The sequence below is a fragment of the Alligator sinensis genome, unplaced genomic scaffold, assembly GCF_000455745.1.
Source record: "Alligator sinensis unplaced genomic scaffold, ASM45574v1 scaffold741_1, whole genome shotgun sequence".
Lineage (NCBI taxonomy): Eukaryota > Metazoa > Chordata > Crocodylia > Alligatoridae > Alligator > Alligator sinensis.
The window spans coordinates 1,417,574-1,431,638 of record NW_005842212.1 but is presented as its reverse complement, the minus strand read 5'-3'; the positions used below and the strand labels follow the sequence as shown (position 1 = coordinate 1,431,638).

The following is a 14,065-nucleotide window of genomic DNA, read 5'->3' as shown; positions in this document are numbered from 1 at the left end:
ACAGACTTACTGGCCAGATGCTGCTCTCCAAAGCTGCTGCGCTGCATGCCTGTAAATAGGCCTTTGGATCGGTATCAGCCGATATGGCTGGTTAACAATTGGCCAAAGAAATCTTTATCGGTGCACCCCTAGGGATTAGAGATAGTCTTTCTTCCCCTTGCTGCTCCTTCTGTTTATGTAGAGTGCAAATGGCTTTTTCAGCTGCGGAAGTCTCTTGCTACATGCATCTATTACAGTGCCTGGCACAACATGGCTCCAGCTGTACGCTGTGGTCCTCATAATAGTTGATAATTATTAGCAGCAACTTGCGTCTGGTGACAAGTTGCACCTACACGCTGTTGATCTTATAGGGACAATCTTTTGAAAGCAGACTATGGAAAATGTTCTTGGGAAAAATGTTGCCAGTAAGACGATATTGCTCTTACCAGGTGTCACTGCAAGCAAGCATCGACTGTATCACTGTAATGTCTGTTGGCTTAGAAAATGGTTTGCTTTTCAGGAATTGGCTTATAGGTATAGATATATACATTATAAGGGTTCAAGATGGGCAGCAGGGGTTAATTGATTTCTAAAGAGCTTGGGTCTCGCACACAAAGCGTCTCTCAGCCCAGGAGGCAGACAGGCTGTCTAACACAATAAGGCCAAGGGATACACACATAGTCTAGAACACAGTCTGGGAACTGGGAGCATATACCATACTGTCCCATAACACAAGATAAAGTGATACCAGCAACAAGGCCCCAGAGCAGGGGGGCCCCCAAGTCCCAGTTTTGGGTGGACAGACCAAATTAGGTGAAGGCCCAGAAGGTTACGTGGATGGATGTGTGACCACAGAGAGACAACCAACCAAAGATAGCCATGGAGGGAAGGAGACTACAAAAGCAGAGACTTGAGAGTAACAAAGGGTTCCTCTTTCCATCCTCCCCCCTGAGAGGGTCCCCATCCCCAGGAAGGGTCCCCAGGGCCACCATGGACAGAGGGCATACCACCTGCCTGCCTTATATACCCCATGGGAGGGAGGGCAGCCCTTGGCATCTCACCTCCACATTGCTGACATCTGACACCTAAGGAAGAGCCTCAGAGTCCTGGCCAGATGTACTTAAATTCTGATGACAGCCCTAGGATTTGGTAGATATACAGAATTGCTTAATTGTTTTTATTGTTTCTTTTCTGTTATCACCAGGGATCCTGTTTCTCTCTGATTTAAAAAAAATCCCCAATTTTCACTTCAAAAAAAGTAGCCCCAAATCCATATTTTTCCACAATTAAAATGAAACACTACTATACAGGTTTCCCTCAATTTATGCGGGTTCTTTATATGCAAATTTGCTCTTATGCGGTGAGCATATTTAGACCCATAATCCATTATATGCGATCGGCATAGATGCCTCCCCTCCCCCAGCCCAAGCAGGTAAGTCTATGGGGGGAGGGGAAAGGGCCATGGCCCCACTCACCCCAGCCCCGGCTACCGCCGGCTGGTGCGAGCTGCCTGCACCAGGGCACGGTGCAGCCCAGGAGCAGAGGCGAGTGGGGCAGGCGGAGCGCGGTGCAGCCCACTGGCTGCAGGCAGCTGGTGCCGGCCGCTCCCGGGGCCACCGCAGCCAGGGCTGGGGCGAAGGCCGCTCTGTTCCCTATGCTTTTCTGCCTTGTGCAGCCCCAGGAGCGGCACCCCTCCCACCGTCCCTTCCCTAATCCTAGCCTCATTCCCTCCCTCCCTCCCCGCCATGGGAACGTATCCCTATTTGTTACATTGTAAAGTAGGTTCGCTTTATGTGAATTCAATTTAGGCGCCTTTCTCCGAGAGCGCATGTACAGCATAAATTGAGGGAAACCTGTATATAGATCTATATATTAGTGGTACTTCATTTAAATCACAGAACAGTGTGGATTTGGGGTGACTTTTTTTTTAAAAAACTAAAAATTGGGGATTTTTTAAATTGGAGAAATCCAGGATCCCTGGCATCACTGTGTATCAATACATTTGCCTATTATCGAACAGAGAGGTCGTGGTCAGTCTGAGCGTGGGAACAAGTGTGGGTCCACCCCCTACCCCCGGAACAAGGCTCTGGGTCCTAAATCCAGAGCCAATAATGCCTACCAATGTTTTCAGACTGTTCCCATGAAACATTAAGATATGGCTGGAGAACACGTTTTCAACAATCAACTATTTGGAGCATAGTTGATAGCTTTAAAAGTTTTATACAGACCAACTAGACAGTCCCCAACCTAGCAGTGCCCCTTTACGTCACTGTTGATAGGCAAGATCAGAGCTCAGCTTTTAGCATCAACAGATAACCTCTTCTGCCTGGGAATGGGAAGTCTCCTTTTCACAGGCCCATTAGATAAAAGGCAACTTTATCAGAGAGTTCAAGGACCTTCTAGTTATCTCGTGGGCACACACCCCACGGGGCAACGTGACACTTACCAGGTTCTCCTCGTCTCCCAGCCTTTCCCCGCCGTCCTGGAGGGCCTGTGGAAACAAGAGAGCAAAGGGCTTTTTATTTCATGGAAATTATTGTCAGAGGAAAATGAACCTCACAGAGAACGGGCCCAAGAGAGAACAAGCAAGAAGCCATTTCTTCTGAATCCAGAGCTCTCTCACATCGCCTTCAGAATGAGCTGAAAAGCAGTAGGGGACCAAGACACTTTTTAGTGGATTTGATATCACAAACACCCTCTTTTGCAAACAATATTTGCTCTTTCTGATATTCTACTCTGCTACAGCACATTAAGAGAAGGCTCTCCTTATCCCATGTCATTTTAATGGGGGTTGTCATCACCATCCTGTAAATTATGTACCATGAGGAAAACTCAGATTTTTTTCCCCCTTTAGAAAGCAGCAAGGGGTCCAAATGCCACAGATCTGAGCAGTGAAGCAGAGATCTAGAAAGGACCTCAGGACATCATTTAGTCCAAGCCACTGCTCACACCAGGATCAACCTAAGCCAGGGGTGGGCAAAGTCAGGCTCACAGCACACTACATTTCCCAGCAGCCCCCACCCACGCCGCTCCAGCTTGTCTCCAGGGCCAGGATCTTGTCGTGGTGATGGCGCGGGCCAGAGCCAGAGCACAGCTGCGATCCGCTGCCCACATGCCCCTACTGCAGAACCCAAGCTTGGCAAAGGGGCATACGGGAAACTGATAGTGGCTCTGCCCCAGCTCCTGCCCACGCCATCACTGCCGCAAGGTCCTGGAGCAGCTCCCCACCTAGCCATGTGTCCTGCCAGTGCTGCTCCAGGCTGGTCTCCATGAGACCCTGGGAGCATGTGGCCATGATGGGTCCACACTGTCACAGCCCAGCTGCTCCCGGCATCTCAACGGACACCAGCCATAGTGGCATGGGCAGGGACCGCTAGGAAATGGAGTTCAGCCGCTGACCGGATCTGCCATTTTGCCCACCCATCCCAGAGAAGTGTTTGTCTAACTTGCATGGAAAGGCATCCAATGACAGAAGACTCCACAACTTTGTTGAGGAATCCCATCACCTAGAGGAGGATGGGGCATTCGGGAGTAGTGCTGGAGTCTTTGAAATACAACAGCCTCTCTCCTGTGCACACCAAAACTGGAATTGTTTCAATTCGTCTGAATACAATGCAGATGGCTTCAGAAGCTGGAGTGGGATCTTCTTCTGCTCAGGAGCTCAACAGGACTCTCAGATGTCCAAAACTTACAGTTTTGACAGTGTATCAGATGGGAAAATGGATGTGCTTTTACTGTTCACTACCAACTAAATCACAAGACATGTCCTTAAATATGCTAAGACACCATAGGCCAGATCCTATCCCTCTATTAGGCAACTAGGTGGATTTAGGTGCTCAAGTCAGATCCTAATCCACCCTGCTTCTGTCTCTTAAAAATAGCTAACGAAAAAAACGGATGGATTCCCCTGCTCCTTGATGCATTTTTGTGACTTGGGTCTTATAGCTAAGATAAGGTAGAAGGTAGAAGCATTAGCATTTTTTCAGGGACCTCATCAAAATAGAGTAGGATCACACAAGCACCAAATAGACAGCATAGGATCTGGCCTCCACACATTTTCCTCTGCAGTTAAACATTCATGTTTTACCAGGACCAATTTTGGCATATAAACCATCACCCCTCTTATTTTCCCATCTGGGTAAAGATGACTGAACGATCGAGTAACAGAAGAAAACGTAAACAACATGTTCTTAATCATGAATACGCTGAAAAAATTAAAGGACGCATTCACGGGGCACTGAATACAGGCAGTAAATTGTTGGATAATAGTCTACAAAAAGAACACTTAAAATGCAAAAGTACAAAATGCTGCAGCACCAATGGAATCTGGATTTCATTGGAGGTACAGCATTTTGTACTTTTGCATTTTAAACTAATATTCTGCAATAGGCTGATGATCAGAATAAAGCACCTATTAATTCACAGCTGACACTTCCTGTGCTCATTGCAACATGCGTATTGCAAGATCAAGATGTGGCCAAAAGAAAAACACATGTCTAAGGATGGTGGTCTACCCCTCGCAGGTCGGTCGGTTCTGGAGCTGTTGTCAATGAAGGACAGCGATAATGATGAAAAACAAAAGCAAGCTGTGCTCTTGTTTTTTTATCTAGGAAAATCCACCATTATTCGATCACGAGCCCTCCCGCCCCTCCTTACTGTTGCTCCATCTTTTGATGGGGAGAGAGGAAGAAGGTAAATAGGAAAGGAACAAAGTCATTAAATATTCCTGTCCCCTTAGCAAGGATTCACAATTTGCACCAATGTTTTTGTTTCTTACTGTGGAACCAAGTTCCTAGCCAGGGGCTGGAGCTTCCCTTTGCAGTGCTATAATACACATTTAGGCACAATCTGATCTCCATTTGCTCACCTCTACTGGTATCCTAGAGGCAGATCAAAATAACAGATATTCTTTTCAGTATGTACTGCTAGGAAATCCAGTTCCCATCCACAAAGGGGTCTTTAGTAGTCTATGTACTGTTCCTACAACCTGCAAATCTTGTGCACCTCATTCTAGAGCTTCACCAGTGAAAACTCATTGGGTAGAACATTTTGGGGTTATTTGTTGTAGCCATGTTGGTCTAAGGACATAGGTAGACATGATTCTTTGGGTAAATGTGATATCTTTTATTAGGCCAACTAAATAATTGGAAAAATTGTCCTTAACAAGCTTTGGGGCACAAAGACCCTTCTTCAGGTCTTTAGAATGTTTGTATGCTCTTCTGGGCAGAGAATATCACATTAGGTACAATGTCAGTCTTATTGCTGCATCCTCAGAAGATGCAAAACTTCCAAATACTGCCTGATTTACAACTACATGATCAAAAATCTTGGGGGAAGATACCAGCCAGTGCCAGTATCTTAAATGGGGGTAGGCTACTGGGGTACTAGCTTCCGGTGCTATCTTGGTGGTGGTAGTGGTGATAGGGAAGGCACAAAAAGAGCCATGACTACAGAGCTGCCTGGGAGGCCGCTGGACAAGGCAAATGTCCATCCCATCTGAAAGCATCTGTCTTTGAGTAATCCAAGAGGAACTTTCCTTGGTCAACCACAAACTAAGGGAAAAAAAAAATCACTTGATTTGGGACTGCTCAGTTTGCCCTCAACTTATCTCAGGTTTTCAGAAAGGTTTCAGAGACCATAGGCCAAGTTTAAAGTGAACATGGGAAGAAGTCTAGCTTTTATTTCCAAACCACAGATAGACTGTCAGTTCTACATGGTTTCAACCTATGACTGACCCTTAGCTGAGCTTTGCTTTGGAGTCTCTGGGTCCATTTAAATCAAAAGCCAAGAGAGTTCACAAAAGATTTTTTTTTTTTACCCAAACTGCTCAGTTTTCAGCTGGTGCCCCAGCTAGGTAATATAACTTGGATACCTGATGGAGATTAGCTGAGGCTTGCTAAATCTGACTGCTGTCCACAAACCATTGATCTTTCCCCCAGGGATCAAGCAGCTAAATTGGCCTTCATGTTGGAACAGTCTACCAGAACTGCACAGCACACCCCAGACACTTGGCTTATGCAGCAAAATTCTCCTTCTTTCTAAGTAAAGCCATATGAAAGCGTCTGCTTTTCTTCAGGTGGTTGAACCAATCAATTGGTTCAAGTGACTTTCCTAGAGAACTCATTTTCACTTAAAAGCACAGATTGACGAGGAGAAATCTGAAGAATGGGCAAAAAGGGGGTGGGTAGGGCTGAGGGAATACAAGCATTTAATTAGCTCAAGCTCAAAGAAATGAACAGAAAGAAAATACACATCAACCACATTGTTAGGTGAAACCTGAAAAGTGATATAAAGCTGATTTTCATAGTAACACAGACATGAGTTAACAGCAAGTCCACCCACAAAGGGAGATCTAAGGTAAGTTTACTAACGGTACAGCTCTCATTATTGATTAGGGGGTAACAATACAGTCAACGCTTTACAACGTGTACATAAGGAGATCCCTATGCCGAAAATGTCCTGTTGTAAGGGTCTGTCCTCACTGGGTTCTCACCCACCCGTCCTCATACAAAATCACCTCACACCTGCATTTATGGTACATGACACCTGAGCTAGGGACAGGCATTCAAAAAACCTGAGCCTAAAATTGATTCAATCTTTGCAGGTTAGTCTAACCTGGATAGGCTGAATCACTTTGTAACTGACAGACATCCCAGACATGCAGGCACATGCCTGCAGTGGCTCAGGCTAGAAGCTGGGGGGTGCTAGAGCAGCCCTCCCTTCCCTTTATCAGTGCTGAGCTGAGTGGGGGCATAGCCAGGCCCTGTCAGGATGCTCTGATTAGGGAGGTTCCCCCCACTCCTGACCAGCCCAGCAGGGAATTGATAACACAGTGTTTATCACCCATTAAGAAAACAACAGAGGGACATTACCAGCTACCTGTTGATTCTGCCTTTGTCTCATCTGCCACAGCACGGACTGTAGCCAGCGTGTGGTCTGCTAGCTAACGCTGAGAGGAGTCTGTGTAAGGCAGAGGGGATGGGGATGGGAGCAGGTGGAAGCCAGGCAGATGCCTGCAGTCTCTGCTGGAGCTGCAGCCAGGGAGCAGAGGGGAAGGGGCCAGCCCTGCTGTGAAGCAGAGTCCCACCCAGCCCAGAGAGCATGTTGGGATGCTGGGGGAGTCTGGTTCAACTTAAAGCAGCAAGGGGTCTGGGACAGACATTGCATAAACCACTTTGACCCAAATCAGTTAAGTCTAATACTACATTCAACCAGGTTCATCTCAAACCAGTTTCAGCCATTTTCAAACTGGTTTATGTGCCCTGAACATCTGTTCTGTTAGAGATTTAAACCAGTTTCTGATCACTTAAACCGGTTTATGTAATATCTGTCCCTAGCCCTGATAGCACAGACAAAGATACGTTAGAACTTGGGTGCTGCTTTGAGTCAGGTTGGGAACTGGCCTAGTTAGCACAACCTAAATCCCTCAAGCGCTAAGAGTCCTCCAGTGCCTTCTTACAAGTTCCTCTGTGTACATGGAAGGACAGGCAACATTTTCCCACAATTCACTAGGAAAGGACAGTCGAGTGTCATGGCTTGCTGCAGTGCAAGGACCTATGGGATATGCCTGTGGAAGTCCTAGCAGCACACACCGGGGACGAGAGCACCCAGAAGGATTCGAGAGTGCCGAGGGTCTGGAATAGGCTCCCCCCAGAGGTGGCACAGTCACCCACGCTGGCCATCTTCAAAAAGCGCCTCAACGCCCATCGTGCTGGGGTCATCTGACCCCAGCAGTCTTTCCTGCCTAGTGCAGGGGGCTGGACCCAGTGATCCTGTAAGGTCCCTTCCAGCCCCTAACAACTATGAAACAAACTACTCAGGGTGAGACTCTCCTGTAGAAGGCTTTTACCTGAAAGAAAAAGCAAGCGGGATATATTTGGGAGGCCTGGTTCAGCTAACCTCATCTCCTTCCCACTCTTCTCTGTGAACATCTCAGAAGAAACAGATGTGTCGGAGGGATACAAATGAAGCCAGCATGACAGCCGGCTGCCAGACGTTAGTGGGGAAAATGACACATCCTGCTCACTCGACTGCTACAGAGCGGCGGTTTACGTACTTTTTATCAGGGTAAGGCAGGCCGGGCTCTGCCCGTAAACCATCAGCGTCAGTGATATATTATCACTACCACAGGAATGTGCACGGGAGAAAAAAGGTCAAGGACCAGATTGGATTTAATTACCGGGGTAGAAAAGGTCAATGAAATATGGCACGATAGGACCTGCTTTCCTGGTATCAGGAGAATTACGGGAGTGAGCGGGGCTGGCACTTCACGGGTCTATTTGCAGGTCTCCTGAGCAGACTCCTTCCAACAGCCATAATTTACTGCACTGAAGGAAAATATGCGGTTTTAGCTTTCACAATATTTTACAGTTCATTATGAGCTTTAAAACCATGTTGGTTTTTATGTCCCAGGTGCCAGCCCCCACGTAGTCGATATAAGTGACCAACCACGGCACAACCGGGTAGTCTGAGGCTCTTGCGAACTTTTTCCCTCGTTAATGGACGGTGACTCTTTAGTTGCATATATCAGCTCTTCCCTGCACCGCTTCCAGATAGCGATATTTTTCATTGCCTCCCAGTTGCTAAACCTACAGTCTAACTGGAAGAGTTAACTAATGGCTGGGTGTTGTCTGGGCTCACATCTCACACACTGGATTAAGAGCGTTTAGTTTGAATGTGACAAGATGTTTAGGAAGAGACTGCTTTATGCTTTGTATATGTTCTCCCCTCCGAAAATATCTTCCATAAAACGTAAATAAAGGACTCCCAGCACTGATACAACATGGCTGATACGGTTACAAAGAAAGGTTTTGCTATTGCCCAGCTTACATTAATGCAGCATAAATCTTAATTATATTGAATCAACATCAAACCACATGATGTTCGGAGATTAAGTCATTAGGTAACGGTTTATAGTCAACATTTATCTTCATGTGTATTAGAAAACCTCCTTAGTCTTCTTTATGTGCTTCTAATACTTTAAAGGGAGCTATCAGGAAAAGCTTACGTCCATGCTACATCTGAAATGAATCCTGCCTTTTTAGGCCATTTTTTCACTAGGGAGGTTTTTAACGTTTCTCAACATTGGTAACCCTGGATTCATCTGAACTGGTGCTAATAACATTTCGAGACCAACTGTAGACATCTTACTGGCAGCTAATGCCAAAGAGACTGCCACAGAGCTCCAAGCCAGCCGGGAGGATGTCTAACCCAACGAGAGCTAAACACATTGTCAGCCGTCCGTGGCCCATGCGTGCTGGCTCGCTGAAGTTGCCGGCACTAGTTCGTCTGCTCTGGGGCGTTTAACTGCGCAATACATTTTAGAAACATTACTTGTTTAGAAACGAGTTGGAATAATTAACTGATTTCAACTCCTCTGTACTGAGAAATTTTATTTGTGTAACAAGGTTGTAAACTGAAAATTGTGGCTCCCAAGATCTTGCTTATAATGAGGTTACACTGTACTCTTTCCTTTCTAATTACTTCTGTGGTTTCATTGTCATCTGCTTGCCCACATGTGAAGGACAACGGGGCTGTCGCTTACTTGAAAATACCGACAATGCATGTTGTCTTCACCCTTCTCTAACAGTAGCAAAAAACACCTAACCGCTTTCCATCTGGACAATGAACGGCACTGTGACTCCTTTAATTGGGGCAAAGACATGTTTAATATCGCCCAAAATTGATTTTTTCATCACAAAAAAGTCTTAGAGAAAATGGCTGGATAGAAAAAAAAAAAAAAAAAAAAAAAAGAAGAAATATGGATTTGTTTCCCCCGACTTCCATCACACCTCCTGCACACTCCTGCAGGACTAGTATCTGTGAAATGTCATGTATTATGCACATCCTACAGCATTTGTTGAAGGAAAGCAGCCTTAAGAGAAGAGAATAAATATAATGAAAGACCAAGCAGCTATTTTAATTGGCAGCCACCAACAAGTCTTTCTCCCCTGAGCCTAAATATTGTAGAGTCCTTTTCCAGCAGAGCAGTGTAAGAGATCCTCCTTGGTATCACAGGTCTCATTCCAAAAGCTTCGCTCTCTCTGGTCAAAAATGAGCTAATCAGGACAAGACAATTCAGCGCGTGAAAGTACATTTTCATCTGCCTTTTCATGGGGGGGGGGCTCACAGCATTTTCTTTACCAAATTTCCAAAAAAAAAAAAAAATCCTTTGGAGAGATGCCACCAGCCATATTACAAGGACTCGCAACTCACAGTACCTGCAGCAATGGAAGACCACAATTTTCATAAGTGGCCAGTGATGTCGGGGTCCCCCATGTCAAGCAACCCAATTTTCAGGCACCACTGCCTGAAAACCAGCCCCACCCCATTGTAAAGCATCCTGTGTAGGGCACCCCAAAATTGAGGTGCATCCCGAAGCCCCTTTGTCAAACTCTGTCCTTCCCCTTCCATCTGGGAGACAATCTGCAGGTGTTAATTAGCTCTAGGAAAAGAGGTGAAGTAAGAGGATACTGCAGGAACCACACAGGGCCAAGCGCGCCCAGAAGGAGTCTTAAAAGACACCCGAGGATTAAATAAACGGGGCGTTTGACGCAAGGCCTCCCATGCCATCAGAGTGGCCTGTGCACATCAAAGCTGACACTCACTGAGCTACTCTGCTCTCAACCCCTCCATGAACAGGTCAGAGCGCGTCAGTCAGAGGGGAAGGTTTATACAAGTGCCGAGGCCGGCAGTAGATTAGTCTTAATTGTCAACAAATGTCCAGCCTCTGTGCTTGAAAACAACTGGCTCATTCAAGCCCGTGGTTCCCATTCAAAGCCTGCTTAACTTTTAGCCCTAGCAGCCTCCCTTTCCTACAGTACCCAGCCTCCACCACAAGATAATTTGCCCGTTTATATTACACGTTGCTGATTAAATTGTGCTGGGACTTGCACTGGAGGTATACACTTATACAGTCTTCCTGAATAGAAGGAACAAAAGGCAAAAAATCTTCTATCGTCCACACTCTCATTTTCGCCGACTTATGCTGGGCTGTGAGGACGTGGCTGAAAGCAAGATACGGCCGAATGGTTACAATAAACAACAGCAGTTCAGCTTGCCGGGCCGTGACGGAGCAAGGTGCCACATTTTGTTTGCAGAGTGACACACACTCCATGCCAAGGGCCAGGGCAAAACGCAGACTTGTCCAAGGGAGACTTTTGCTCCTTTGGCAAAGCTCAATAGCAAATTAGCTAACCCAAAGCACCGACCAAAACCAACGGGAAACGCACAAAACAGCAAGGCACTTTAGCTCAACAGACCACGACTCATTTTTAAGACCAGAGGCATATTTGAGAGTGTCCCCCAATAACTATTTTTCTTAATTTTAATCAACTCTAGGTCCCCAGACGTTGTGTGAATGCTTATTGCAATAAAGTCTCCAAGAGCTAATAATGATACTTTACAACTTAAAAACGTACACTGGGAGCAATGGAGGATGTGTCATTGGCTTTAGAGGAGTAAGTCTGATCGCTAATATTGGAAAATGTATTATAAAGTTTCTTTTTTTTTTTATGAGAAATAGATTCCTGCTTTAATTTGTACCCGAGGGCAGTTTCTTCAGTCAGTCGCACAGCGTTTTTGTTTCATCATTTAGGTACTGAGATAAAACTGAATTTACAATATAAATGAAGAGGCGACTGGAATAAAGCCACAGCTGCACTTAAATTGAACATGTTCTTCTGCTTGTTATGGCTGCTCTAAACTCTTGCCATTTGCTGATAATCCCTTGGCCCCGCTGCAGCACAGAATAGGTACCGCAGAGGTTAGGAATGGACTGAAGGGGTGTGCCTGCAAAGAAAGAGGATACGCAAGTGGGCATGTGTGCATGCTACCATGGTCCAGGCGGAAAGATTCAAATGACAGATTTTGATTGCCCACATCTGCATTTGGATGGCTGTGTCTGTACCTGTCTTGGGAAAACATTTTGAAAAGCCTCTAAGTTGAATATATTCACCCTGGACATTCCTGCTTCAAGCTGCTTTGTGAGAACAAGAGCTATTCCAAATCACCACCCTACTTACGAGGTCTGCGCTGTCAATGTGCCAATGGGTGGATTCACTTGGCTCCTACAAATGAATCTACTTTCCATTCATTACAAGTGTTATTTAAATTATTAATATTCAAACAACAGTATGGACACCCATACAAGAAGTCTTGTTGCACTTGACTGATGTTATACAGCATATTGCACAACAATAAAAAACCAGAAACAACTTCCAACTCAACTGAGCCAAACACCCAGCTGCAAAAGCCCCTCTTCTTCAATCCTCAAAATTGCTGCGATGGCAGCACATCCAGGTTCTCCAAAAGGGTCAAAACCAAGCAGACTGTAAGCAGTTTTACAGGGATGATCCTGTTTATTAAGTCTTTCAAGTTTTCAGCAAATCCATAATAACAACGTCATCCAGAGTCTGGTCTGCAAAACACACACTTCTATGTTCTGCCAGCCATTCAAGGAAAATTATCTGGAACAACTGCTCAGGAACAAAACTCATATGCTGTAAATAAGTAGTAGCGTATGGCCGTTATTTTGATAAGAATTAATCATCCAATAGAGCTCTAAGTAATCTGAGACGCCAGCACGCAGACCAGGCAAGGTCAAATCAATACACTTCATAAATGCTTACAAAAAAACGTATTTCTGGTTAGCGAATATAACTTCAGCTGAAAAAAAAAAGTTAGCAGAAAGCCACATTCTGGAAAAAATAAGAAAAATCTGGCTTTGTTGAACTATTTAAGCACACGAAGCAAGGGACTATTTAAGAGCTGAGTCAGCAGATTTGCACATCCCAAGCGTCTGCTTGTTTACAAACAGCAGCAAACGTACGTGCGTGCGGGAAGCAAGCTTTCAAGTGCAAAAAGCATTCGAGGCATTTCTGGCGAGTGGCAACAGCACAGTTCTTCCCTCTGACACTTGAACAGCGTCAGTGGTAAGATGTTTCCCCAACGTAAGCTGGAAAATAAAAATGGTTAGTATTTCCTTTGCTTTTCCATGAAAGGTATTACATTTAACTCAATCTGACTAATTAAACTTTAAAACTCCAGCAAGATGCTTAGAACTGACGTGAAGTTAGACTCAGCTTTGGCTGCAGTTGCACTGTAAAGACCATTTAGATATTTAAAGAAATTCATACTCCGTGCATTTGGTATGGGAATCGTATGAGGCTACAGAAAATATTCTTGGTCCGTCTCCAGTACTATTCAAATATGACGGAAGATAAATGTCAGCGAACCTGACAACAACAGACTGACAGTCGAGCGGTAGACAAATGCTGCAGTTGTTCACACATCCCTGGAACGACCCCCCGTAACTCCACAGACAATTGCATATATGTTATAGCCTTAAACTGAATAAGCCTGTACGTTGTCCTTAAAACGTTGCTGTTATCTGAACGTGGGCAGTGCACGCTTTTGGCAAAATGTCCCATAGGGTTAATCTCTAAGGTCTCTAAAAAAGAGGAGAACACAAAATCAGACATATGCAATCCATAAAGGGGCTGTGGGGAAGAGCCAAATTTATTCTCAGAGAAAACCTCTGCTGGTCGCACAAATAATACTAATAGCCAACATTCATATTACAGCAATGTCCAACAGAAAATTACAATTTTTCCGTTCCACAATTCATCCAACTTCATATGATTGCATGTCACAGCTCCAACATCTTCTTTAAAACCCAGTGAGCTCTTCCTCTCGTCTTCAAAGGAAACATCACTTTTCCCTCCTGTTCCAAAATCCCATCGTAATGACTTCAGCATGTAAGATGTATTTATTTCCAATCTTTAAACGATTAGGATGTTTTGCATGTATTACCTCTGACAAAAAGCATTGTCATTAAAGGCCTTGACTTCTTTTGAAGAACAGACCAGGAGTATATTAATTCAATTGAAACATTAAGTCAGCTTCTGGAAATGCATGCGCCCTTCTTGCTCATAATGGTCTGTATTAATGTACACAAGCCCTAGTCATAGCTCAGCCCCCGCTGTCTGTGCATCACAAAACAGAAGGACAAAGAAAAATCTTAGTGGGGGGGGGCGGCGACGGACAAAACAACCCCCTTCCCCCTGAAAAAACCCCAACCTGTTTG

General features: G+C 45.1%; 1 protein-coding gene across 1 annotated transcript in view; it reads right to left on the bottom strand.

Annotated features, from left to right (window-relative positions):
* COL23A1 (collagen type XXIII alpha 1 chain) overlaps positions 1-14,065 on the bottom strand; it is a 291,209-nt gene that overhangs the window by 80,552 nt on the left and 196,592 nt on the right. Inside the window, exon 3 of the mRNA XM_014521404.2 lies at positions 2,426-2,470. Coding sequence (XP_014376890.1) covers positions 2,426-2,470 — 45 coding nt within the window. The remainder of the gene's footprint in view (positions 1-2,425; positions 2,471-14,065) is intronic.